Source organism: Festucalex cinctus, chromosome 1, assembly GCF_051991245.1.
Source record: "Festucalex cinctus isolate MCC-2025b chromosome 1, RoL_Fcin_1.0, whole genome shotgun sequence".
Lineage (NCBI taxonomy): Eukaryota > Metazoa > Chordata > Actinopteri > Syngnathiformes > Syngnathidae > Festucalex > Festucalex cinctus.
The window spans coordinates 55879784-55907607 of record NC_135411.1 but is presented as its reverse complement, the minus strand read 5'-3'; the positions used below and the strand labels follow the sequence as shown (position 1 = coordinate 55907607).

The window sequence follows — 27824 nt, the reverse complement described above, 5'->3', positions numbered from 1 at the left end:
ACGATTCGCCAACTCCACGATTCGATTTAAATTTCGATTTTGGGGTCACGATTCGATTTTTTTTTTCGATTTTTTTTTTTTTTTTTTTTTTTCCGCTCCCCCACTTTATAACACAGAGGCATATGCTTCTGTAGGCTAAGGCTAGTCTATGATCATTGGTTCTATTCATTGTACAGTAAATCTTATTTCAAAAGATCTGCTACATATAGGTGATGCAATTTCCATATTATTTTTGTGTAAATTTATGTAATATATGATAATTGACATTAGGCAGGAATGATCAAATTCAAAGAATTTATTTACAATATAAAGTTAACCGTCTTGTTCTTACTGAAGTGTAAAATAAAAAATAAAAAAACAAAAACAAAAAGTCACAGTGGGTGCCTGCCATCTATTGACTGTTTTTGGTTACAACAGTGTGCTGTGCGTTCCTCTTAAAATAATGTGCAATGTGCAACAACAACAAAAAATATATTGTATCCAAAGTCATGGAACAAATACAGCCTGAACAAACTATATCCCAACATTTACAGTTGCTGGGCATACTGTAGCGTGGTTCAAGTACACTAATTAAATGTTTGAATCCAGCGTTTTCCAAGGCTGCAGGTCTGCTGCTATAAATAGACCTATGGATCTGGCGTTTCGCGCGAGCTGAAGTGTGTGGAAGTTTCACTGTAAATGAGGATGAAATAGTTGGTTGGACCGTTGTTTTCCCACTTCTAGTTGAATTTGATAAATCTAAATCTTTGTGATGCCTGCGTAAATGTCCCGTCATGTTTGTCGTGTTTCCCGTTGTTACGGCTGGCGGCTCGGGCCCGCTGCCGGCTCCGCTCCCCTAGTATGTATGTGTGTGTTTGTGTCGGCTGGTGCCCGTATAATGGTACTTCAGTTTGAATGCGCCAGCGCGACACTCTGATTGGAGGACTGTGCCAGCGCGACACTCCGATTGGACGACTGTGCCAGCGCGACACTCCGATTGGACGACTGTGCCAGCGCGACGCTATTGTGTATCCGTGTATTATACCCCTATTGGTTATTGTTGTTTCTCCTCCGTTCTGTCAGTTCTGTCAAATGCGGTTATTATTTGTTCACCTTCCACTTTCACTCCCTTGTCAAACCCCTGCCTGAAATTTCAATTAAAACTACTCAGATGTTAAAGTCGACCCGTGTTTATCTACTCTATATTTTCTGTTATTGTGTTACTTCCCTTCCCCTTGACGAGCCGGGCGTAACACCGTGGCCGAGTACAGTACGCGCACATAGCATATCTTGCAACTGTGGTCTTTTTATCGACAACGTGAACGTTGTCGACATAACTCACCGGGAACGCAAAATGTTTCCAAACTGGTGACGAGAGAAGCGGGAGCGGCTTGAAGCACCATTGCTGTGTCTGTCCGCGTTTGCCATCATGACTGCAGGAGAAGTCAGCTAACAAGTGCCGTTAGCTAGTAGCTGAATGGCTGCGTCTCATTTGCTTTCCTGGGAGGTGGCGGCGGCGGCGGTGGCGGCGGGCGCGGGGGGGGCATCGAATCGGGGGGGGCATCGAATCGTGTGTCCTCTCTTCTATTTCGATGCTCGAAATCGTGACGTAATTTCGATCGATTTCGATAAAAAATCGAAATCGTGACACCCTTAATATCCACAGATGCTTCCGGCGGCCAGTCGCTCTGCAGCGGGCATTGCTTCGTCAGTGTCTGAATTAGGACTGCCAAGATTAGTTGACTAGTCACGATGACCTCAACGATCAAAACTAGGGGTGTTAAAAAAAAATCGATTCGGCGATATATCGCGATACTACATCGCGCGATTCTCGAATCGATTCAATAATCGGCAGAATCGATTTTTTTTTTTTTTTTTTAAGGATTCACACCTTGAGCATGGAAGAATGTTATATGAACAGAACATTAAGCCTTAATATTTTATTTTAATGCTGTTCAAACATGAAACAGATTACAACCTCTATAAGACTGAAATTTCAGATAAATAAATAATCCATTTTCATATAAATCTTACACTCTACAAGCTTACTGATTAGTATTTTCTAAATTTGAATGAAAAAAAATCGCAACAATCGACTTATAAATTCGTATCGGGATTAATCGGTATCGAATCGAATCGTGACCTGTGAATCGTGATACGAATCGAATCGTCAGGTACTAGGCAATTCACACCCCTAATCAAAACCATCAACAACTAATCGTCGACGACTCGTTTATGTATTTACTTATTTGGTGCTCTGTTTTTCTATTGAAAACTGCCTCGTCTCGCACTTCTCTCGAGGCTTCACCCATGTCTGCGATGCACATGTGAGGTAGTAATCATCTGGGTCATCCGTAATGGAAACAAAAGCATTATGGGTAGTGGAGTCAGCCTAACCCGTATTAGCAAGAGTACCTGAAACTTCAGGCGCATTTATTTTCATCCAAAATATGAGGTAAACCCCCCTTTTTACTTTCATGGCACCACGGCAGTGATAAAGCAAAGCAGCATTTAAAAAGGAAGCATGTTGAGGCTGATGCCAAACAGGATTTCTGGAATCGTGTAGTCATGTCTGGAAGCTAGCATTAGCACAGTGTGTGTAATGTGGTGTTCTGTTTGGTAATATAGTTGCGGGGATTTGGAGGATTTAGTCAGTGAACTCCCTTTATTAATTTCAAAAACATTTTTTGTATGCGACCGAACGTGTTGACATCGAAGGTGTTGACATTAAATGTGCTCCTACACAGAGGGTATCTCTCTCGCTCTCTCTTTCTCTTTCCACTCGCAAGTCGCGAACATACAGTATTGCGTTTATGAACTTGGACACCGCAAGACTCACATGACAGCTTTGCTGCAAGCCCTCGATGGCAAAAAATTACAATAAAACGCAAAATACTTTATTATATGCAGTACAGTGCTTTAAAAAAGTTCTTCAGCACAGTGTATTTTCCCTTTTTTTTTTTTTTTACTCATCTGATTTAACTACCTTCTAGGCCTACATTTAAGAAAAGGCTGAGTCCCCAGTAAGAGTGAAATATTGTAAATAGTTTCATAGGATTAATGCTACTCGGCATAGTTTTTGGTTCAACTTTAAAATACACTAAATATTTAGAGCAAAAAAAATGTAAGCTTTAAGCCATCTATCACCATCAATTTATAAACATGTCAGAAATTATGGTACAAGATCCAAAATCTAATCAAAGTTCAATGTACTATAATCCTGTCTTCATTTGGTACATACTTTTAAAGAATTCAAAATGTAAACTAATGATATTTTTTAAAAAGAGCAGATGTTTGTTGGTGCAATATTTTGCTATTTACTCTTGTCCATTTTTGACATTTTTACATTTATGAGATGAAACAGAATGCAGACATCCCAAAAACGTTATAAAGTAAAAGGACATGAGTGTTTTTCACATAAGAGCGACAATGTTCTGTTCTGATTAGTCAATTAATCACGAGATTATTGACTACTCTTGATGATTAGTCAACTAGCAAAATGACAGCGCTAGTTTGCAGAACCAGGACGCTTCAGACAGCATTTCTCCCATAAACAGCATGCACACATTTCCCATTAATAACAAATGAGGTGGCTGTAATCGGGGAAGCAATGCCACCAAATTAACCTCATTGGAATCCTTAGCTATGTACATAAACAGGTTATGGGGTGGAATGCATAGATATGTAACAAGACAGTAGTACATTGTCCGCATTAATACAAGCTTATAATTTTATTTTGGTCTTAAATTTGATCATAAATAGTCCAGTAACACCACGTCAATGTAAAATACAGTTCTATACAACACACATTTAATGAATTCATCAGACAAAGAAAATGGGGTTGGGGTCAACTAATAATAAGTACAAGTTAGGATTCAGCACTGACTGCAAAATGCAGTGTTTTGTATTGGGTGTGGTCGCAAAGCACAGATAACTGAACCATGCACCAACTCCTCAAACGCAAGTTTTCACAGGAGCAGCGCGATTCACAACGTATAGACCACAAATAGTGTAACGTTTGTGTAATTGCTTCATTGCCATTTGCAGCATGCTACTGACAGCTCGCTCGGACTGACTTAACTGCATCATTAATTATAATGCATACATATTTGTGCTTTGTGTCACGCTACAGTCAATTAATTTAGTATTTCAAACAACAGTCAGTTGGGTGAATTCATTTACTAAGAGCACACCAACCATTGACGTTTGCAGAATACCAATCAAGAAAACGTCACTGCATGGTAATGATAACACGAATGCACAATAAATGCACTTGTTTTGCGACGTGCTTGCTGGCTAGCCATGCCTCGTTAGCATATGTCGATAAATATCAGCCTTGTCAAGGTCATTAAAGAGCAATTCGGTGTCAATTGTTTAATGTATTGCTACGTCGTTTGTAGGTAGTTATTGTCACAGAGGCAAACGAGTATTACAGTAAAAAAAAAAACGGGCTAGTTGTTAATTTAGACAACGCCAAAACATCGAAAGGGGAAGTGAAATTGACAAGAGCCGCAGTGTACTGCCGTTAGCCTGGCTAGCTGCGAATGCTAACGAGCGAAACGGATGCAAAATGAATCAGCTGTTGGTGTTCGTGGTGCTTAATAGTGTCCCAAGAAATCGCAGAGGACGCACAAAAACAAGAATGAAACACATGAGTGGCGTTTTACCTGGAAATCACGCTCTTCGTTGAAACGAGAAAATCTGTCGGCCATTTTCTAAACACAGCAGCTTCTCTTTGCTGGCCTTGTGTATGTGTGTCCCCCGGTGGAGCGCACCGCTGTGATGCGCACTCGATGGACTATTAGCTGCTAATTAGCATCGAGCTCGCTAACATTATTGTTGAACACGTTACTGCTAAAACTATCCGGTTTAAATTGTCATCTTTTTTTCCCATATTATACACTGTATTTTTTTTAAATGTATTAAAAGTAGTAACTCATGTTTGGCACAGTACTGTCACTTTGATACTAGTTTAGACAGTTTAGGCAAGACTATTGTGTCTCCATCTAGTGGTAACATTATTATACTTACGCGTTTTTGTTTAGAACCTAGTAAATATTCAGTATTTAATTACAGAAATAGAAAAAATAAGAATTGTGTCTTTGATTTTAATAAGTTGAAGTAATGTAAAACGAAAGACGACTTAAATCAACGTTGAATATACTGCCTCTTGTTTACTCACAGTACGGCGTGGGCAATATACTGTACCAGCAAATATATATATACATATAAGTATTTGTTCAATAACTTGTTACATTTCCAAGTATCAAGCGTAAGATGCACTAAAAACTCAGAATTCAGGTTATGTAGTAGTCAAGCGGAACTCTGCTGACCTATGTAAAGTTACAATTAAACCTGCCGACTCATACAAACAATTTTAACTTCAAATTAAAAAATTTACATGCGATTTGTAAATGGATAAATAAAGCCATGACACTAAAACCTAATGAAGATTGTAGTCTTATAAATATATGTACATTTATAAACTTCAACTTATTAGGTAACTTTCATTGCTGATGTGGTAAATGAATTTCACATTTACTTTGAAAAAAAATAATTCAGCCAGGAAGAACCACGAATTAACTCAAACTTACTTTTCCATCGCCAACAGACGACCAACGCCTACTACTCGGCATTCGGTAAGTAAACAAATATTATCCAGATTTTAATTTTAGGAATTTGTTTGTCTCAAAATATTGTCTCTTTTATCCGTAATTTTCGCAACGTCAACACATCACGCATAATAAACCTATTTTCTGCCTATTTCCGGTCTGGCGGACGACATTTTCTTCTTTTCCTCAAAGTTTATGTGGCAAAAATAAAAATACATCAGCAGTAAAGTTGGAACCATAAGGTGGTATTATAAATTCTTGTTCCAGAATGTCCGTACCTTTGTCTGCTTGTACCGGGTCGGCACATTAGCTTAGCGAGAGAAAAAAATTAAACTTGAGGCCCGTCTTGTTAGTTGTTACAATTTGCGGTTTTTTACATTACTCAAACTCTCGCCCAAAACCCCACGTTGTTTACATGCATTCAAATTTCCCGTGTTCACTTAATATATTGCTTCTAAGAGCATAGTGGCGACGTTAAATTGGAAATAAAGTGCAGAAAGACTCGTTATAATAAAGTGTAAAACTGATGGAATAGCCTTAATCTTATTGTCAGAAGTCGAATTGCAGTGATAGATGTTTCAAAATGACTACAAAGTCACTAAAAGGATGTTTTTTGTAAAGCAGTGGATTTCGCCGTGGCCGGCAACTCTCCTGCTAGCGCAATTTTCACCCTCTTCGGTGTCTTTTCACGAAGTTTTCATTTTCTTTTGCCACCTGACCAAAGAGTCAATTCGGTGAAAAGAAGCTCTCCGCTCATTTAAAAGCACTGGACTCAGTATTGTGATAGCTTGATTTGTGAGGATTATTTTTTATTTCAAAATGAGATGAAATGTCGTTTGACTACGTTGTAATGTGCCTGGTTTGTAAGCTAGTCACAGGCAAAAGCAATACAAAACTGTACGTCATTTGTTTACACATGAAGCATTTGCATTGGAAATAACAAATACCCGGATGTTCATAATTGTCAATAACCGCTAGAGCACAGCGCAAAAAAATAAATAAAAGAAAAGAAAAAATGTACAGAATGGGATACAAACCCATGGGCTCATATTTTCGTGGTGATCACCTTTATCATGCCATATGCTTGTACACATTCACCATTTGTACTTGTAGTTCTCGCGCGATTCGCAGCAAAATAGCTATACGTGGCGAGTTACCGGTCATGGCAAAAAATATATACACTTTGTTTTTGTAACACCTAAACACCAATTAATTCCATTTGAATTGGAGTGCAAGTGCAAGCAATCATCTGCTATGAAGTACAATGGATTTGATTGAAACACACACCAAAGAACAATTCTAATACAGTTAGTTAACCGACAAATCATCTTCTTCTTTTCCACAGCTAATCACTTGCCTCCATCTAATCCTGTCCTTTGCATCCTCTGCTCTCACACCAACTACTTTTATGTCCATTCATACATCCATAAACCTCCTCTTTGATTTTCCTCTAGACCTCCTGCCTGGCATTTGGAAACATCGCTTCCTTTTGCTAATATACTTGCTATCTCTCCTCTGGACATCTCCAAACCATCTCAATCTGGCCTCTCTGACCATCTCCAAAGCTCTCCTTTCATTTTAGCTGAAACTCTTCTATCACACATCACACCTGACAGTTTTATCTACCCGTTCCATCCAGCCTGCACACGCTTCTTCACTTCTTTTCCACATTCTCCATTGCTCTGGACTGTTGACCCGAAATACTTAATTAAACTCCTCCACCTTTGTTGGTCTCTTCTCCCTGTAACCTCACTTTTTCGTTTGATTTTGCCAAAGTTTTACGTCTGATGCCCTTCCTGACACAACCCTCTGTATTTATCCGGGCTTGGGACCGGCATAAGAAGAGGACACTGGCTTGTGCCCCCTTGCGGCTACATTAGTTAGTAGGGGTGTGCCAAAAAATCGATTAATAAAAGAATCGAGATTATTATTTATTAATCGAATCGAATCGAATCAACATTAATATCCAAAAATCGATTTTATTTAAATTAGAAATGAAGAAGAAGGGGAAAAGGCAGTTGTAGCCCACATGCTGTTTTTGTGGAAAAAAGGCACTTACAATACAAAATTAATAAATGTTTAAACAAAACAAAAAAACTAAAAAAGACACTTTAATGTCTCTTATTTGTCACTTTGTCTTGCAAAGCAGACTGGAGTAGATCATGACAATGTTGTGCATATCTGTAAATTGAAGCAGAAATCATTTGTCAATCAAATCATTTTGAATAAAAAATTGTTTGAATCGAGAATCGAATCGTAGATCCAAAAATCGTAATCAAATCGAATCGTGAGGCAGTCAAAGATTCCCAGCCCTATTAGTTACAAAAAGCAACATAAAGCTGCAAGCAGCAATAAACGGGCCTGCCCTTTTTCACTGTGAAAGAACATTAAAAAAGATCATTCGATTCTGACGCCATGTTCTGCCCACATTATATGGTGTTTGAATTTATTTATTTTTTTAAATAAATCATGATGTTACTTGCTTCCATATGGGGATCATTTGAATGAATTCCCTCCTTGAGAAATTTTCGTGGACACGTTCACCCATTTTGGTGTTGAATCGTGAAGCTGGTGCTGGAATCCGTTTTTTTTTTTTCTTCTTCTTCTTCTTCTTCTTTAATGAGGCTCAATGCATATTGGTCAAGTACCCACACATTTTTATTAATTAACTGCAAGCAAACACTGTACATGCAAATAGAAAATTACATTGATTTGATAATAGGGTGGACAATGACAGGGTGGACAGTTTTGGCTCATGTTAGCAGTTGACCACATAGTGGTTGGACATTTACTTACCAACATGATTATGTTAACACTGTATTCTTAATATTTGTCCTGCAACTACCCATTTCAGCGTCCACTGAACAAAGATAAAATGCCTGTCGTCATGTCACTGAAAACATCAGAGGGGCAGTTACCCCATACTGACTGTAAACAGAAATTTCAGAGACAAATGCTAAATAAAATGTTCAATATACTATAATTCTGAAACAATACATGATCAAAATGATCATTTTGTCAAATAACTTGTTGTGGACAAACCAATGTTTGTTTTTTAACATATTATTCACATACTGTAGTATTTAAAAGAGCAGTATAAGAATGCTAAAATCACATTCAATAAAAATAAATAAAATCAGGAAACGCATTGAAAGAGTTAAGAGTCTATGTACTGGTTTGTGTGCCACATAATAAGACCTATAGTTTCATTATTCTGTATCTTCATGGTGACTTGTGATTCCGATAAGACACCAAAGGCACCTTATAGTTATATTTGACCCAAAAATAACATTGTTGAAAGATTCCAATTTCACCCATATAACTTTTTTTTTTCTGCTGCTAACAATCAGTGCACATGAGACAGTCAGCATTGCATGTTGTACAATTACCATTAATTATTTTTTAATGTCATGGCAAGTGGCCATAGGTTTACAAGAGTTGCCAGGCGTCCTGTGTGTGTGTGTGTGTGTGTGACTGTAAGTCGAGCCCCTTTTTACTGTTCTTACTAAAGCCTTTGGAATTTCATTAATCTGCGTGGGTGTGTGTACACTGTATGCACCACAAGTTAGCTTGAGATAGCCACTGTCGCTATGCGGAGTTGGAATCGAGTACACTCAAAATAAGAGGATTCAGTTAACATGTTTATTATTGTGAATGTAGTTTTAACTTTATGTCAAAAGTTATGCTAGAAGAGTGCAGGTGCTTTTATTGCTGTGGCCGCCTCTAAAATGTTAATGTTATTTACATTTTCTAGAAGAATTGCCGGTTCGGTCATTGTTTTCCAAAGTAAAAACAGATGTTTGCAAATGTCTATTTTGCTTAAATACAGAAGATAGTCTTCTTTCATCAAGGACTACAGAAATCAGTGAACAATTACTGTTGGTATGTTGAAATCAATTTAAAAAAAAAAAAAAATGTCTCCAGATGATTACTCGATTATTAAAATAGTTGTCAATTAATTTGATAATCAATTACTTGTTTCTAAATCGATAAATTTTGACAGCTGTATAGTTGTACAGGTGACAACTGATGAAGCAATGTCACAAACATGTTATTAACACACCTGCAAACTGTTTTAACTTGTGATCAAAATCCATAATGTCCCCTTTAAGATGTGTTATTGATCCAAGTGGAACCAATTTACCGTAGCTATTGTCGCTGCTGGACATTACGGTATTTTTTTATTTTTTATTTTTATTTATTTATTTATTTTTTAACTTAAGAGCCATTGAGTGTGGTCTGCCCATAGCCAAATAGGCCGTGTCAACGCATTTCCCCTAAGTCACTCGACTCCTCCCACAAAAACGCAGAGGACTGCAGCAGCAGTACAAGTGAGTGTCAAGAGCACATATGACAGGAGTAACTTGTACCTTTATTGCTATTTATGCTCATTTAGAGGGAACCGTTTGCTCGCGACGCTATCTCTCAAATAGTTTTGTGGTTGTTTATGCTCGGAGACTCTGCCTGTCTTCCTTCTTTACGCTGGTTCAGGGTGTGCCTTCACAAGGAAGCGACATTTGGATCGCTTTGTTCTGCAGAGCCAGAAGGTAATGACCTCACTCCACCGACTGCTTGAAATATGTGTCCGCATGCTGATGTTATACCCGTTGTGGTTTTGAGTGAGAGATGGTTCCAGCTACCGGCATGCTTATAGTGTGTGTACAAATGGTTTAAGTGTTGTAATGCAACACACAGAGACAAGGCATATTTCTTCATTGTTGCTGTCTAAAGTATCATGCACTTCCCCTAACTGAAACCAAGTGCTTGACTTATTCGATGACACGACTGTGCGCAGCAGGCCTGACTGACTGGGTTTCCTGTGTCATCTCTACCCGCCAAAACCATTTCGTTTTCGTCACCTGAAACATACATGGATTAAGAGGAGAGTGATTGCATACAACTACCCTAAAATGGTCATTACTGTGGTTTTGTATGCTCTTCTGCAGTTGGACATTGTACTTTTTTTTTTTTTTTTTGGTTGCTTCCTGTCCTGGAAATGCCACTGCAGCTGAATCTAGTCAGCACACTTTATAAATGCCATCAGCGGTGTTGGGTTTAGTTCTCAGGACATGCGATAGTAGTGAAGTAGACAGGGAAATAAACAAAACAACACATTACAACACATTTTTCCTTGGATTTTGAGCTACATTAAGAGTATGTAGAGAATGAAAGTGAAGTTTTAATGTGCAGTAGTGTCTGTTGTTAAACAACAGCAATATTACTCTATGGTTTTGAGGAAATTAACTTGTTCTGTTTGTTGTTACATTACCAAGATCAGAACGAGAGCGTGCATTTCAAACATGGTCTTTCTAATCAGGAAATGACAACAAGATCATTTTTGTAACACAGATGTTTTGAAAATTCAACCCATGATGCTAATTTATTTTTGCTTTGGTTGGTTTGAAGTGGGGGGAACAATTATTTGAATTCAAAGGGGCATTACAATGTTGAAAAAGCCAATTTTCAAATTGCAAAAAAAAAAACAACATCAGCAGCTTTGTTTTGGTCATTCGGTAGGCTTTTATATGTATTTTATTTATTTATATAGTTAGAGTCTCTAGATATTGCTCAGTGATAAAGAAGTGCAGTCTACATGTTTATACTGTTTATTAGGGGTGTTAAAAAAAAGATTCAGTAATATATCGCGATACTACAGCACGCAATACTCGAATCGATTCAATAGTCAGCCGAATCGATTTTTTAACATCCATTGATGAAAAAATGTTCAACAAAACGTCTAACTTTCACACCTTAAGCATGGAAGAATGTTATATTAATGGAACATTAAGCCTTAATATTTTATTTCAATGCTGTTCTAACGTGAAAAAGGTTACAACCTGTTTGTTAAATACAGTGGCTCACAGTTATAAAACTGAAGTTTGAGATCAATAAATAATACATTTTCATACAAATCTTACAGTGTACATGTACAAGTTTACTGAATGGTATTTTCTAAATTGAGTAAAAAAAAAAATCGTAACAATCGACTTGTAAATTCATATCGGGATTAATCGGTATTGAATCGAATCGTGCCCTATGAATCGTGATACGGATCGAATCGTCAGGTACTAGGCAATTCACACCCCTACTGTTTATCGTTACTTCATGAAACGACATACTTAAAGTGATTAAAGCCACATATTGTTTTTATTATTGTTGTAATTTGATTCATGATTAAATGATTTATGTTTACACCACACAGAATATTGAGAAGTTGTCATAGTGAATGTGTAAAAGACTGTAAGTCAAAGTGTTTAGTAAGTTAACAACTCTAATTAAAGTACAATAAATAATATGTATAAGTGCTGTCAAAGTTGAACTTTAACTCAATCACAAAAAAATACCTCATTAATCATTTATTAACACAGATTAATCGTATATTAATTTTGACCACAGATGATCCTTCGCTTGACAGCGGATGGTTACGTTAAAGGTAGCACAAGTTGTGGTTGATCAATCAACATAACTAACTACATGCATTAAGTAAAGCATTTATGAATGTATGCATTCACATTTGTTGATGTCAAACAAATGGGGTCTTTTTTTTATGCAAGTAATGAACTTAATAGAAAGAGAGGATGAGTGTGCAGTAGATAAAAAAAAGACATCCTAATAACATTAAATGTTGAAAGAATTAAAACACAAGAGGTGCTCTTCAAATTTGCAAAAATGTTGATAAAAAGCTTTTTTAATTACGTGATTAATCATGATTAATCAAACATTTGAGAAGTGATTAATCTGATTAAAAAATGTCATCGTTTGACAGCTATAATATTAATTCATGGTTCATGGAGCAAAACATGAATAATTCTGAAATTTGTTTATTGTATAATATGAATTAATTTATTGCCTGTGTTTGTAAAAAATAATAAATTCTGCCCCTTAGCCAATTTTGTTTAGCAACACACGGCTCTTTTGCAACTAACTTTTGCACTGGTAGCACTGGTGCTAACAACTATTCCAGTTGGTCCGAGTCGCACCACGTGGGTTTTGGTTGCACCCATTTTGAAGGAGATACAGCATGACTGTATTTGCTGAAGTCAAGTTGTCACAATTTGAATAGCATAGTTTCAGCTGACGGAAAGATTGACAACGACGCAACATATAGCTGAAAAATATCATCTTTAATGTATGCCAGCCTTTATAGATTGCTAGAAAGCCTACATTGTTTAGATATTTGCAATTATTAATGGTTAATGCATTCATGGACTAGTCAAGCAAGCCGCCTTGAGCCGGATGACGTCACGCTCTTCGTGGGTCAATTTCAAAATACAAGTAACAAAGCAATTGCATCGATGTCAGCGTATTACTTTGATGGCTTGGCTTTTATTTTGAAGTTTCCGCAGCACAATTCGCGGATGTATGATTCAAACCGTGGCGCTTGATGCATACGGCTCACTGCTCAAAGATAAGCTCTTGTACACTCACTAAAACTTGTACACGCGCCGTGCGACTGCATTAATATTTCACCAGCACAGGCCGTACAGTTGGGCGGATTTGCGGGTGAATTGGTCACAGTGTCAACTCCTGCAACATGAAATTTTGGTAGGCTTGTCTGTCATGAGTAGGCCCACAAAAAGTCTCAAGGACCCTTGTTGGTAATAAAAAGGAAGTGTACCATTTTCACCCTTTTGAGGGGTCCTTGAAAGGCCAACTTTTTCTAGAGATTTTGTCTGATTGCCATAAAAACTAATACCACATAATAACCATGTTGTGTTTCTTTTTTCCCAAATCATGCAGCAGCCAACATGGCAGTGAGGCAGAGGATATTCAACTCCACCGCTCCATTCTCTGGGTCGCCGCTGGCCGACCTGAAGGCCTCGTACCCAAAATGCACCGCTGCGGACAAAGGGACACAGCAGCACCACAAACGGCAGCAACAACAGCAACAAGGGGAAGAGGAAGAGGATGAAGAGCAGTGGAAGAACAGCAAAGTGGACTACATCGCACGTTTGAGCCCGCTGTTGAACAAAGTGTTGACTCAGGGCACTGCTGAGCAAGTCGGAGAAACACCGCTGAAGAGCTCGCCCTTCATTGCACAGGCTGAATGTAAATATGAAGATTCCATTATAGCCAAGAATTCTAAATTATTATCATCTAACGTGGCACTCTCTCCTCTAGGTGAAACCCAGGACTCCCAGGAATTTAGTCCATCCTGCTTTGAACGTTCCTACGTCCCCTCCTCTGGCTGTTTTATTGTCAGGTATCATTTACACGCCAAAAGTCATACCACGGCAGAGGCGACAGTTGTTTGAATCCATAATTTTGCTTCAGTCTGCAACCGGAGCACAACAACGTGGCGTGTCCGACCACGGCCTCCGTCCAGGAACCTGCCCCACTCGGCCTGAGGAAGAGGCCTCGAAAAAGAGTGAAGCGCAAAGGCCGGAAAAAAGTCCTGTGGGAGAAGAAAAAGAAAGAAGAGGAGGAGCAACAAAGCGGATACCACACAGATACCGCAGTGCCCTCTGGAGTCCCTGAGCAGGAGAGTGGGAGTTCCCTGGAGCAGATCCGAGTAAGTGCAATGCGTAATGCTTCATTGAGGTGGACAAAAATCTTTGGCTGAACCGTTTAACACATTCATTGCCAGACCAGCAAAATAATGCATCATTTGACGTCTTTTTCCGTCAATGGCAGTGAATGAGTTAAACGTGGTGAAAATCAATGAAGCAATTATAAATTGTTGATATAATGTACAGCAGGGGTGTCCAAACTTTTTCCTCTGAGGGCCACATACAGAAAAATAGAAAGCTGCAAGGGCCACTTTTATTTTTTTTTAGTTATTTATTAAGCACCTGAATTATTAGTTAATCAATCAAGGGGTCGCAGGGGTCAACATTAATGGGGGCCCGATGACCATGGCCACTACGCCCGTGATGGGCCACTACCTACCTTCAGACGGTGCCCGACTGGGCCAGTCCAAATTTCCAAGTCACAGCCGCCAAGAATAGACCAAAATTAAGGGTTGGAATTGGGGAGTTAGATCACAGTGAGTGGCACTTTAATCTTCAACCTTAAAAAATGATCCAGGCAGAAACAGCAGGTTGTGATGACACAAGGAACAAAATATGACTGGATAAATTAGCATTAATCGTGTTTAGCCTCATGTCGCTAGCTTTGGCTAGCCTGAGTGCCTTGAACCGTATTAGATTCACACCAGCGGCAGGGGGACCAGAGAATGGTGGTGTGAAGTGATGCTTGGTCGCCAGGGGTGGTGGATGCAAGAGTAGGTATATACAGTTGTTGAAAAGGGATTGCACGCACAATATTTAGCTGTGTTTATGAAAAAAGAAAAAAAAAGAAATCATCATGCCTTTCGCTCTTGAAGGACGATTTGCTGCGAGGAGGAAGGAGCCCCCTCAGTTCCTCATGCTGCAGCAGCGTGGAGAGCTCCGAGGAGGAGGATGTAGCGGCACCTATCTATCGCAGCAAGCTGTACAACACAGGCTCCAGCTGCTCCCCGCTGGCTTGGGCCGAGCCATTCCCGGGCACCCTGCATGGCCTCTGCTCCTACGGGCCAGACAGCGACTCGCTCAGCAGCGCCGGTGACTGCTCGCTGGCCCTCGTCGGCCTGCGAGGCAGCGTAAGCCAGGGCGACCCGTGCTACGCGGGGCCCTTCTTTAAAGAGGTGGAGCGCAGCGCGTGGGAGGAGGAAGAAGACAAGTGGCCGTCCGTCGACAACGAGGGGATCATTTTTTACAACGAAGTGAGTTCTTTTTTAGTTAGATATATTATTTCATCATTTAAACCAATTCCCAGTTGTCTTCATAACATGTCTGCTGCATACTGTACATACACTCGCAAATATACGCTTTGGCTTTGGCCGAGTGAAAAAATGGTGAAAAGGTGAATTTTTCACCCATAGAAGTGTTTGTTTGCAATGCATTGGCACAACACCTGAAGGAGCTCGCTCACAGATACAGAAAATATAATAATAATAATAATAATATAAAAGATGTCCTATTTAGTTAGACTAATTTGCCTCCCCCCCCCCCAATCAGAACATCCTGCCTGTTGATTCAGAGTATAAGGAAGGAAGGGAGTTTGTCCTGTCGGAGTTTATCAAGGAAGGCTCCTATGGCGAAGTCCATGGTGCTCGAGATGTCAACACAGGCTTTGGGTTTGCTGTCAAAAAGGTAGCATGGAAGAATCAGCAATTCATAGGTCAGTTTGAATTTTTGTTTAATGCCTACCTGCTTCCAGATCGCCCTGAAGAGGTTCAACAGCGAGGAGGCGAGCACGTGGAGTGCCCTCCGATCTCCTCGCATCCTGGAGCTCTTCGGAGTTGTCCGAGACGGGCCTTACATTTTCTTTCTCATGGACCACAAATCAGGCAAGCGCTTCTTCAACCCTGCTCACAATCATCCTGTAATCGTATCATGATAAATATTAAGGCCACCATGTCCGTCCAGGCTCACTGGGCCAGCTGATAATGCAGCGTGGGCGGCTGCCGGAGGACCTGAGCCTCTATTACCTGTTGCAAGTCGCGACAGCGCTGGAGTACCTCGCCAAGAAGAAAGTGGTGCATCTTGATGTGAAAGGTAACTGTGGCAAACATCTGGGCCAAAAATCTTGGTGCAGGTCTTATTAAAAGTACTAATCAGATTAAAAGTACTATTCAGGGGCAATCTAAGTAATACCACACTCTAAAGGTCTGTCTGTGTGTTTTATTTTGATTTTACACTAAGCTTCAAGGCGCGCCTTTATGTTGTGGTGAAAATCTTGATACACGTGCAGAGACAGGAATCCAAGAATTATAATGGCTTGTTCGTCGTACCTCATGAACCAGGAAGTTGCCTCTTGTTATGGCCTCTTTGGCTCATTAATTCATTAGTCTGGTTTACATGGAGCCATGTACAGTATTCCGATTAGAAGGCATCCGAATGGCCAGATGGAATGAAAATGCTCCATATAAACACCTCAATCGGACTGAAAAAGCTGAAGCCGAATGGAATTTCATTTGGAATCACAGGAGTGGTATATTCCTTTCGTCAATCCGAACGAGCATCATGTATAAACTTCATTCGGAATGGTGAGGCTGAGTGCGAGGGGAGAACTTGTTTTTAAGTACTTTAAAGGGATACTTTACTTATTTAGTCCATTATAGCAATACAAAGTTAATATTTTGTCTAGAATTAGTTTGATACTTTCATTATTTTTCACATACAATTAGTACCTTTAAAAACACATTTTGCAACTTGCTGTCGACTGAAAATGACATCACAAGTGCTCAGGTAACAAATCAGAGCTCAGCTTGTGAATGTCACATGACCAAACCTAGAAAACAGGTGAGCTGTGATTGGTTACCTGAGCACTTGTGATGTCATTTTCAGTCGACAGCAAGTTGCAAAATGTGTTTTTAAAGGTACTAAGTGTACGTGAAAAATAATGAAAGTATCAAATTAATTATAGACAAAATATCAACTTATTAACTTTTTATTGCTATAATGTGGTAATAAGTGAAGTATCCCTTTAAACTTGTTTTTATCAAAATGTTGCTTCACTAAAAGTTTTAACATATCACAACTGCTGAACTCGATGTCTGCGCCTCTCACCGCTGCCGTGGGACTGATCCGATTAAAGGAGGGGATATATAAACGGCAGATGGGAATGGATCACGTCACATGTAAACAAGTGACCAGAGATCTTCATTCGGAATGGTTTCAGTCGGAATGACTAAAAAGTCTCCATCTATTCACTCCCAGCTATTTTCACTGAAGCAACCCCCTTCGCTCCCGGGCTGTTTTACTGGATTCTGACTGATTTTGCAAGGCCCACAGAATATTGTGTTCTATTACTATGAATACATGGAGCCTAGCAAAAGAAAGATTAGAGTCTCTAATTTCATCCAAAAAAAAAAGTTTCCGGGTGGCACGGTGGTTGAGTGGTTAGCACGTCCGCCTCCCAGTTCTGAGGACTCCGGTTCGAGTCCAGGCTCCGGCCTTCCTGGGCGGAGTTTGCATTTTCTCCCCGTGCCCGCGTGGGTCTTCTCCGGGTACTCCGGTCTCCTTCCACATTCCAAAGACATGTATTATGGCAGGTTAATTGGGCACTCTGAATTGTCCCTAGGTGTGCTTGTGCGTGTGGATGGTTGTTTGTCTCTGTGTGCCCTGCGATTGCCTGGCAACCAGTTCAGGGTGTCCCTCGCCTACTGCCCAGAGCCAGCTAAGATAGGCGCCAGCACCCTCCGCGACCCTTGTGAGGAATAAGCGGTCAAGAAAATGGATGGATGGATATCTGTTTCCGTTGTGCAGCAATTAGCATCAGAATATAGCTAACTTTCATCATTATTCACCAATCTGCTTAGAACAGTGGGGAAATCAGCATGTTTTCATCATAGTCCTGGTTGATCTATTATGCTCTGCTGCCACCTGCTGGCCGTTTTTGTAATGACTACCATTTGGGACACTTAGTACATTTAAAATAGAACGTATTTATACGTTTTTGGGAGCAAATGAGTTAAGAGACAGTGACTTGAAAAAGATGCCAGACAAAAATGAGTGAGGTCAAAAACTACAAGCATTATCCGGCCCACTCAAAAATAAGTTTAAACAAACAAACAAAAAGGACTGGAGACCCTGACCAAAATGAAAATAAGTGAGGCCAACACTGGATCAACCTTATTCGAAGGCTTTCAGATTCAGTCTTGTTCCATAAAAAACCAAACATCTAAATCAAAAGAGAGTGAATGAATGGGGCTACCGGCAGTCACCAGCCCTAATTAAAACAATAAACTAAAACAAGAAAAAGTCCTGCACAATTTTTTCACTATATCTATCTATCTGTCTATCTGTCTGTCTGTCTGTCTGTCTGTCTGTCTGTCTGTCTGTCTCTATCTATCTATCTCTATCTATCTATCTATCTATCTATCTATCTATCTATCTATCTATCTATCTATCTATCTATCTATCTATCTATCTATCTATCTATCTATCTATCTAGTGTACATTTATCAATGTAATTATCTCTTATCTATAATCTATATTACTCTAGCTAGCTAGCTGTCTTATTTTATCAATGTCATTATCTCCTATCTATAATCTATATTAATCTAATCTAGCTATCCATCTATTAATCTAACCTAGGTATCTATAATTTAGTTTATATATAGTGTGTATACCAAATACCAAATATGATACTTAGGGTATCTGAAAAAACAAAACAAAAAAAACATACAGAATAAATGTTCCTATGTATGGAAACTCATGGCCCACCCTGAAGTTTGAGAACTGTAACAAGAGTACAATAGCTCTGACTTTAATTATCTGTCATCTGGACGTTTCGTCTCACATGGATTTACAGCACCTGTGACCTAGCGTGAGGACGGGGGCAGCGGGTTTTGGGAATTTCCCATCATGACTCAGCGGCTGCATGTGCGGCGGCAAAAGAGCGAGGGAGAGACAGAGAAAAGGGAAGGGGGAAGGGGGGAGGGAGAGATATGAAGAACAGGAAGTCATTGAGAGAAAATAAGGGGAGGGAGGTGTGCAGAAAGTAGGTAAGAGAAAGGTGAATACACTGAAAGCACCGATAAATGTCGCCAAAGCTGCACTTACTTTAGTTTTTCTACTGCATCGCTCCCTTTTTTTTTTTTTTTTTTTTTATTTCCTTCCCTTGTCCTTCTGGCCATGTGCGTAGCTGCTCTGTTTCCAATTAAACAGCCCGTCAAGTATGCATAAAGTCATGGAAGGCACCCAAGCTCCACATTTTTTTTCTTTTGTCCCTCAGCTGACAACGTGTTGTTGTCTGAGGACGGCAGAGACTCCTTCCTTTGTGACTTCGGCCATGCTGAGAGATTGGACACTGCCGGACAAAGTCTCAGTTTGTCTCAAGGTAGGACAGTCCTGAGGCCGCCAAAGACATAACGTCCGTCGTGTTTCTCACTGTTGCCATCTTGTTGAAAGCAGACCTGAAGGGTACTGAGACGCACATGGCCCCAGAAATGGTGAAGGGTGAACCCCGCGGAGCCAGAGCAGATGTGTGGAGCAGCTGCTGCATGTTACTGCACATGCTCAACGGGTGTCAACCTTGGACCAGATATTACACCTGTAGACTCTTCCTAAAGGTATCGTATGACACAGATGGCAAAAGGTCACAGTTTGTATTTAAGTAAATATTCTGGTATCAGTAGAAGTACTTATTTGACTTGTTTCTGACACCACAGAGAAGTTTAACAACCGTGCCAATTTTGAATAATTTAAAAAAAATCGTAGTAGGCTTCAAAACTGTGAAATATGCTGTTCACACCAACTCTCAAATCCTGTTGGCGTGTCTGTTAAATCAACTGACACCATCCCCCGCTCAAGTTTCAATCAAATATAGTGGAGTGCTGCCATTGGTGGGGGACAGGGACTGGGCCGGCATGCGAATAGGGGAAAATCTGATTGGCTCCAATTCTAATTGCATTGAAGGACATTGGCAAAAAGGAGGAAAAAACTTACCCCAGAAATGTTTAAATAAACGTGAATACGCTTGACTAGATGCCATATAATTTTTTTTTTTTTTTACCATTTCAGAACTACATTTTATGTGTAATTGGATTATCTTTGTCAGATCTGTAATTTGTACGATGATCATGGAAGAGGAACTATGCAAAAAACAAGAATTTGAGAAGGAAGCGAATCTCTTATCACGGCACTGTCATTTGCAATTGAGGCGTGTAATAGAGTGGGTAGGGTGACACTGGCCATTTTAGCCATGTCCAGAAAAAGAAAATGGAAATGTTGAAAAACAAGTTAAAGCTATATCCACAATTGAGTACTGCGTACAATAGTTCTCAGTAGTGTTGTTCCGATACCGATACTGATATCGGCAGAGGTGCCGATACTGCATTAAAATAGTGGTATCGGTATCGGTGACTACTCACAAGTAACATGCCGATACCATTAATTCCAACGCTAATATATAATTTTGGATGCAGCATCTTGTGTCTTGCTGGTGCACGACATTCACTGGTATGTGACATTTTCACTGCATGCCGATCTAAGATATCCTATTGGCCCTTGAATGCTCTGAACCAATGGCAGGACAGCTTTTTCATGTTGAGGAAAAAAAAACCTTAAGTATCAGTATGGTATCGGTATCGGCCGATACTGCAAAGCTGGCTATCGGTATCGGGAGCCAAAAAACGGTATCGGAACAACACTAGTTCTCAGTTCTAAACGTGGTTTCCGCAGTTCTCTTCAAACAAAACAAGGCACAACCTGTTTGTCATGAGTCGTTCTTGAAGCCAAAACATTGAAGAATTCTCTTAAATAAGGAAATGGATGGGGAATATCGTACGTATGTATGTATGTATGTATATATGTATGTATGTATATACATATATATAAAAGAGTCAGTGTGCGATTGACGTTTTGCTCCCTCTCGCTATGGGTCAATTCTGTGGAACCAAAACGACGACGTATGTATGTCACATTAGGTGCGTTTTTCATGACCCTTTTTCACAAAAATAAAAGCGATATTGTACTATTTCGATAAAGTACAATTTTGAATTGTCGGTGTTTCCATTGAAGAGAGTTTCGCTTCTGAGGGTCAATTCTCAGAATGTCCCGTCTCGCGAGACCTCGCTGTTCTGTAGGAGGTGCTCATGATGTTTATGGTAGACGGACGCCCGGTGTAGTTATATTACTTAAAAAAAAAAAAAAAACACTCAACCCTCACCGGGCGGTTTCGTGCATTTAGTGTTGGTGTTGTTGTGTGTGTCCCTCGGCAGTCGGCAAGCAGTTCTGACACGAAAGCGAGTGCCCGCGTACTTCCTACTTCCTGTAATCCTAAAATGTTGTTGTCCCCATGCAGAAGCTGGGTAAAAGGCGGGTTACAAATTGTTAAAAAGTTTCTGATGTTTTCTGCTAAATTAACCAGACATATGTCAGGACAGGATTTTAAGCTCTCCTCTCCTTCAAATTTTCGAAGGAGGCTCGCTCGATTACACCTCGCTTTCTTTTGCGCTCATGACGTGCAGTAGCCAATACAAATCACTTCAGCATGTAAAACTAAAATACAAAACCGAAATTAATAATTCTCAAAACAAATAGTAATTGCAAGTTTAAGAAAAATGCACATAAACAACGTGTTACAGTCCTTTCCTCCGTGACGGGCGGTGTCACATGACTACTAATGCGCAAAAAGTGCTTCCATTACACTTTTGCGAAATACTTCTTTTTCGATACGTCTCAAAAACCACCTCATGAGAGAGCAAAAACCTTTTTTGCGATATTTGAGAGTTTTTTCGAAAATCCGGTGTTTCCATTACCAGCTTACTTTTGCGAAACATGCCTTTTGCGCAAAACTGAGGGTAATGGAAACGCACCTATTGTGCGTCAAGACGGGCAAAAATTCCAACATGCTCGACTTTCGTCGTGATGGTTGTGAACCATCCCGGACAACAGGCGACCAACATGTCACACTACACGGACGACGCTACATCAAGACAACTCAAAATCGTTTACAACAAGCCCCGTTTGTCCGCAACACATCTGTCAGGTCAAAATTCAGGGCTATTGTCGTAGTCTGACCAAGGCATGATGCTTCAATGACACCATGTTGTTCACAGATCGCCAACGAGCCACCACCGCACCGAGAGATCCCGCCCGACTGCAGTCCCCTCACGGTGGAGTTGATCAAGGCGGGACTGCAGAAGGATCCCAACAAGAGAGCGCCGGCCAGTGACATGAAGGAACGTGCGGCCAGAGCACTCCAACAAGGTGCTTATGCTCGTATAATGGCGTATTATTGGTATCTGCGATATGTTGTGGCAATACACATCCAAGCATTTCTTATGAATGTATGTATTCCTAAAATGCCATCCTACCGTCACAAAAATTATCCATCCAGGTTCTATCAAAAAATGTAGACACATTTTACACACAGGTAGGCATGGACTGATAAGTGGTTTGACAATTTACCGTGGTTTGAAGAAGTCACGGTTTCAATAATTGCTGATAATGGCTGTCAATAGTAATGAGCTGCTCTTTTCTTTTTTGAGGGCAGCTTCAAAACAACATGCAGTATTATGGGCTGCTTGCAACGTTGCAGCCTCTTTGAAGTTAATTGCCTTCAATTAGCTTGTTTTTCTCCTTCTCCCACAAGTTCACAGAGGAGGAGGAAGAAGGGACGAGGGGGGATGGAGGGAAAGAGACACACTGGTGCTTTTGCAGTTGTCTGTTTTTAAAAAAGCTCACCAGTGATGGGACACTGTAACTTGCTAAGAAAACTTAAAACAGAAGAATGTTAACACATATGTATTTCTTAATGTACCAAACATTCTATATTTTGTTTAAAACTTAAATAGTGTTCAATGGAATAAATGTGTTTGTTGTGTTGTTGTTTTTTAAATTTACCCAAACATTTAAAAAAAGAACATGTTAGAACTGCAATTTAATATTGTGATAAGGTGTCACTGTGATTTTTTCTCATGATTATCATACCATCAGAATCTAATATTGGCCATGCCTAATAGAAGTTGTACTGCATGTAGGTGGGTGGAGGTAACATGGATTTATCCTTAATTTAACCTTAACACATTCACTGCCATTGACGGTTATAGACGTCAAAGTTCCATTTTAACTGGGCTGGCAGTGAATGAGTTAAGTTCCATATCTTAGCTTTGCTTTAACTTTACCTTTATCTTAATTATTTAAAACATAATTTTACCTTCACCCTAAACTTACTCTAACTCAGTCTTACTCTTAACTCTACCCAGCCTGACCATCTTAGCTTTCCTTCATCCTTAGCCTAAACTTTACATTAGCATTCCAGCACAGCATTCCCTCATTATATCGTGGTTCACCTTTCGCGGCCTCGTTTTATGGATTTTCATGTGTGACCATAATGGGTTTTCATTTGTGACCATAACTTTGTGTCACAGCTGTTTTCTTGATATTTTTCTTCCTTTAAGTCTGAACAGTTAAAAAAAAAAATATATATACAGATTTTTGTTTGTGGGGTGGTGCCTGTGATACAATAACTGTTTCACAAAAACCAAAAAGTGGTCCGAGTCAAATAACTCAATACAAACTTTTTGCCCCGATGCTTCGTTGGCATATTTCACATTTCCAGTCATTATAAATTTTTGTTTTATTGTATCTCTTTAGGAGTTTGCATGTTCTCCCCGTGCCCGCGTGGGTCTTCTCCGGGTACTCTGGTCTCCTCCCACATTCCAAAGACATGCATGGCAGGTTAATCGGGTGCTCCGAATTGTCCCTAGGTGTGCGTGTGAGTGTGGATGGTTGTTTGTCTCTGTGTGCCCTGTGATTGGTTGGCAACCAGTCCAGGGTGTCCCCCGCCTGCTGCCCAGAGCCAGCTGAGATAGGCGCCAGCAGCCCCCGCGACCCTTGTGAGGAATAAGCGGTCAAGAAAATGGATGGATGGGTGTATCTCTTTAAAAAAAAAAAAAAAAAAGAAAGAAAGAAAAAGAGAGTCAATTTGGAATGAGTGACTGAATTCGACGGAGTAGTCAATAGTCGATTCCAAAAATGATTAGATGGTGACAGGCCTTCCAATTCCCTTTTGAATGCAGTTGGCGGACTCAGAAACCCATGGAGCAGATCCGACACGGAACCTCTCTATTGTGCCAACAAACCTCCGGACTCTCTGCCAGTCCAGCGTGAAGACGATGAGGAGCAGGAAACGGACAGGAGTGCAATCGTCCAGCTCAACGACAGCGAAGAAGATGAAGCCGACGACTGTGAACGAGGAAACCATTTCGACTTAAAGCAGTCGAAAAACAGGATCACTGATACTGTTCCCGAACTTGAGCTGCGTAAACTGGAGAGAGGTCAGCTTCCCGTCCGTTGTTCCTACTCGTCGTCTGTGCTGTACTTTTCAGCGTGTTCTCTGTCTTTTGGTGGGGGGGAAGCAGATTTCTACCTCAGCAGTCTTTCCCAGCTTCACTCTGCTGAGATGCAGGAGCAGCTCTTGTCTTGTCTCAGCAGTGATGCCTACTCCAACAGGGACCCGTGGGACAAAAAGGTCATTTAAAACTCATATAGTACAGGTGCATCTGAGAAAAATGACAATATTGTTGAAATGTTTACTCTTACGTCATTTGGTGTCATAAATTTGAGAAGCACCAATATTTCCCCCAGTGCTTTATAGGACTTGGTGACTGGCATGCTTTTCTTGCCAGCCTGAGCATTGTAGAGTTGATTACAATCCTAAAAAAAAAACGTTACGTTTAAAGCTGCTCTCTGTAACAATTTGGCCAGACGTATCTATACAATAGCCTTTTTATTTGACCATTTATGACTGAAGTATCTTCTTATCTGTTCACAATGGGTACTCCCGCAAGCCTCTGGCCAATAGTTTTCGGACAGAATTTGGGTTTGAATTTTCGCCCCCTGTCTGCTTCGTGCATGTTGTGTATGTGAAGAAGGAAGAATGTAGTTTCTTTTTTGGCCACAGGTGGCAGTAGTGATTCAAAATTTTCTGCGTCAAGTAGCTTTAAGAGTTCTAAAAGTTGTTTTTGTGTGGTTCAGGACTCGGGCCGCTGGTCACTGAGCCCCGCCGACGACTGCAGCTCTGGAGTCTGCTCCGACAGCGGCCAGGTAGACGGGCAGCAGAGCGTCAGTCTGGATCTGCTGGGCCACTCACCGCCTCAGCCGTGCTGCTTCCAAGGTGGAACACCCAAGCGCACATACAGTTTCTGTCTATCTAGCTGTCTGTTTGTACATGCCCTATTTCCCCATTTCGCTCGCGCACTCTCTCTCTTGCTCTCTCTGCCTAACCTGTCTATACACTCTCCATTTCCATCTCATATTCTCTCTCTCATTCTCTCACATTCTCTCTTCTACTCCCTCTCTCGCAATACTTCTGTCCTGCTATTTCTCTGGCTCACCCTCATAACATTTTTTTTGTCGTTGTTGTTTGTCCGGGCTCAGGAGTTGACGTCTGCATCAGAGACTTCAACGGGACAACCATCCAAATACGAGAGACGCGGCGGGTGAAGGTGGGCCACATCGCCACCGGCATCAGCGATCAGGTGAGACTCCCCTCCTCATCCTTTTTGAATATAAAGCTATATATGAGGGGTTTACCTGTACTCCGTTCTGATTTTACAGTGTGGTACAAGAGATTTAAAATTGTGCTCACAAGTTAACATATTCTTGGGGTATGCTTATAATTTTACATCCCCATGGGGTATGTGCACTTATGAGCACAACTGTATGGTGAGAAGTAGGGGTGTGAATTGCCTAGTACCTGACGATTCGATTCGTATCACGATTCACAGGTCACGATTCGATTCGATACCGATTAATCCCGATACGAATTTATAAGTCGATTGTTGCGATTTTTTTTCATTCAAATTTAGAAAATACTAATCAGTAAGCTTGTAGAGTGTAAGATTTATATGAAAATGTATTATTTATTTATCTGAAATTTCAGTCTTATAGAGGTTGTAATCTGTTTCATGTTTGAACAGCATTAAAATAAAATATTAAGGCTTAATGTTCCGTTCATATAACATTCTTCCATGCTCAAGGTGTGAATCCTAACCCGAAGTCAGACGTATTGTTGAATATTTTTCCATTAAAAATGGAAGTTTAAAAATCGATTCACACACACACAAAAAAAAAAAAGACTACCGAATGAACAATTCTGAGCTCTTAAAAAAAAAAAAAAAAAAAAAAAAAAAAAAAAAAAAAAAAATCGATTTTTTTTTTATTGAATCGATTCAAGAATCGCGCGATGTAGTATCGCGATATATCGCCGAATCGATTTTTTTTTTTAACACCCCTAGTGAGAAGCTTCCTTAATGCCCATAAAACCCAAAATACTCTGACAATTGTTTTCATATATTCAGAGGTTGAAGTGGACATGACTAGAGATGTGCATGTGAATTTTCGATTCCGAGCAATTTTGTGTCATTATGCAATGTTCAACTTTTGTACATGTAGTTGTTACCCCTAGGCTGTCTAAACTTATGAGCACAACTGCATGTCTGCTAACTTGTGGTGAATGGTGAGAAATACAGTTACCCTATATGCTCCTTAGTTGCACTTTGTTAAAAAGAAACCTTACTTTATTGGAAAATATTCTGAAGCTTGTCTGCATTGTTCATTCCTAAAAAGATGACCTATTGATGTTGCAATTTCCTAAAAGTTATTAAAATGCTGTTATTTTCTATTGTTAAAAAATGAACCCTTTGTTTATCACAGAATTGACGACTCCTCACCATTACACAAATTGTAAATACACATTTCTTAACGTTTTAGATCTCTGAGAGAGTTTTCACGTTGGAGACACAGCTGGGCTGCACAGTGGCTCACGACGAGGAGGTGCAGGAGTCGGGCCTGAAACTTTGTTGCGTCTTGGCTCCTGACTTCAGCGCCACTTGGAAGTGGAGGATCAGAGACGGAGCGTTAGAAACTAGATGAGTTGGGGAAAAAAAAAAAAAGTCCTTTTGACATGATTTGAGGTCTTTTTCTGGTCATTCTAGTGACTAGAATGACCAGAAAAAGACCTCAATCAAACTACATTGAAGGTCTGTGACTTTGTGGTTTGATTTATTTTGTTTTTTTATGATATATATATCTTACCGCCTACTGCCCAAAGCCAGCTGAGATAGGCTCCAGCACCCCCCGCGGGCGGCACGGTGAATGAGTGGTTAGCACGTCTGCCTCCCAGTACTGAGGACGCAAGATCGAGTCCAGGCTCCGACCTTCCTGGGTGGAGTTTGCATGTTCTCCCCGTGCCTGCGTCGGTCTTCTCCGGGTACTCCGGTCTCCTCCCACATTCCAAAGACATGCGTGGCAGGTTAATTCGGCCTCCGTATTGTCCCTAATTGTGCTTGTGTGTGTGAATGGTTGTTGGTCTCTGTGTGCCCTGTGATTAGCTGGCAACCAGTTCAGGGTAGCCAGCTGAGATAGGCTCCAGCACCCCCGTGAACCTTGTGAGGAATAAGCAAGCGGTCAAGAAAATGGATGGATGGATGTATTTTACCTTAACAAAAGAAATGGAATTTCATTCATTTGGTACTTTGGCTACCCTGTAAAAGATAGCAATAAATGCCACGTTAATGATCATGTCAATTGTGTCAGTTTGCCTTTTCTTAGCAAGGAAAAATACAATATTGTTTGTTGTATTAATGTTTATTGTGAAGTGGAAAAAAAGGCTAAATGACTGCTCATATTGTGAAAAATTTTAAGTCAGGTCACTCTTGTGTTCTAACTTCATTTGGACTAAACTGTCAATGTGCGTTAATGTATGATAAACTGTTATGGAAGTTTAATACTGAAG

At 40.2% G+C, this 27824-nt stretch overlaps 2 protein-coding genes across 7 annotated transcripts in view; one reads left to right on the top strand and one right to left on the bottom strand.

Moving 5' to 3' along the window:
• Positions 1-4833, bottom strand: part of gpatch8 (G patch domain containing 8) — a 39482-nt gene extending 34649 nt beyond the window's left edge. Inside the window, exon 1 of one of the 3 annotated variants that reach the window (XM_077495706.1) lies at positions 4647-4833. In XM_077495706.1, coding sequence (XP_077351832.1) covers positions 4647-4691 — 45 coding nt within the window. In that variant the 5' untranslated portion in view covers positions 4692-4833. The remainder of the gene's footprint in view (positions 1-4646) is intronic. The other 2 variants (XM_077495717.1, XM_077495731.1) reach the window with 2 other exon arrangements.
• map3k14a (mitogen-activated protein kinase kinase kinase 14a) lies at positions 4271-27616 on the top strand. 4 transcript variants are annotated; one of them, XM_077495782.1, is made up of 16 exons: positions 4271-5618; positions 13332-13640; positions 13713-13794; positions 13866-14103; positions 14917-15294; positions 15590-15724; positions 15792-15921; positions 16001-16129; positions 19314-19418; positions 19490-19650; positions 22141-22291; positions 24106-24363; positions 24448-24557; positions 25064-25202; positions 25466-25566; positions 26801-27616. In XM_077495782.1, exons 2-16 carry the CDS (start codon positions 13340-13342, stop codon positions 26960-26962), a joined length of 2580 nt encoding a protein of 859 aa, XP_077351908.1. In that variant the 5' UTR covers positions 4271-5618; positions 13332-13339; the 3' UTR covers positions 26963-27616. The 4 variants fall into 4 exon arrangements, with proteins under 4 accessions (XP_077351908.1, XP_077351916.1, XP_077351900.1 ...); XM_077495790.1 differs by lacking the exon at positions 4271-5618 and adding an exon at positions 9810-9922; XM_077495774.1 differs by lacking the exon at positions 4271-5618 and adding an exon at positions 9931-10138 and having other exon boundaries at positions 19493-19650.
• Positions 27617-27824: the final 208 nt, after the last annotated feature.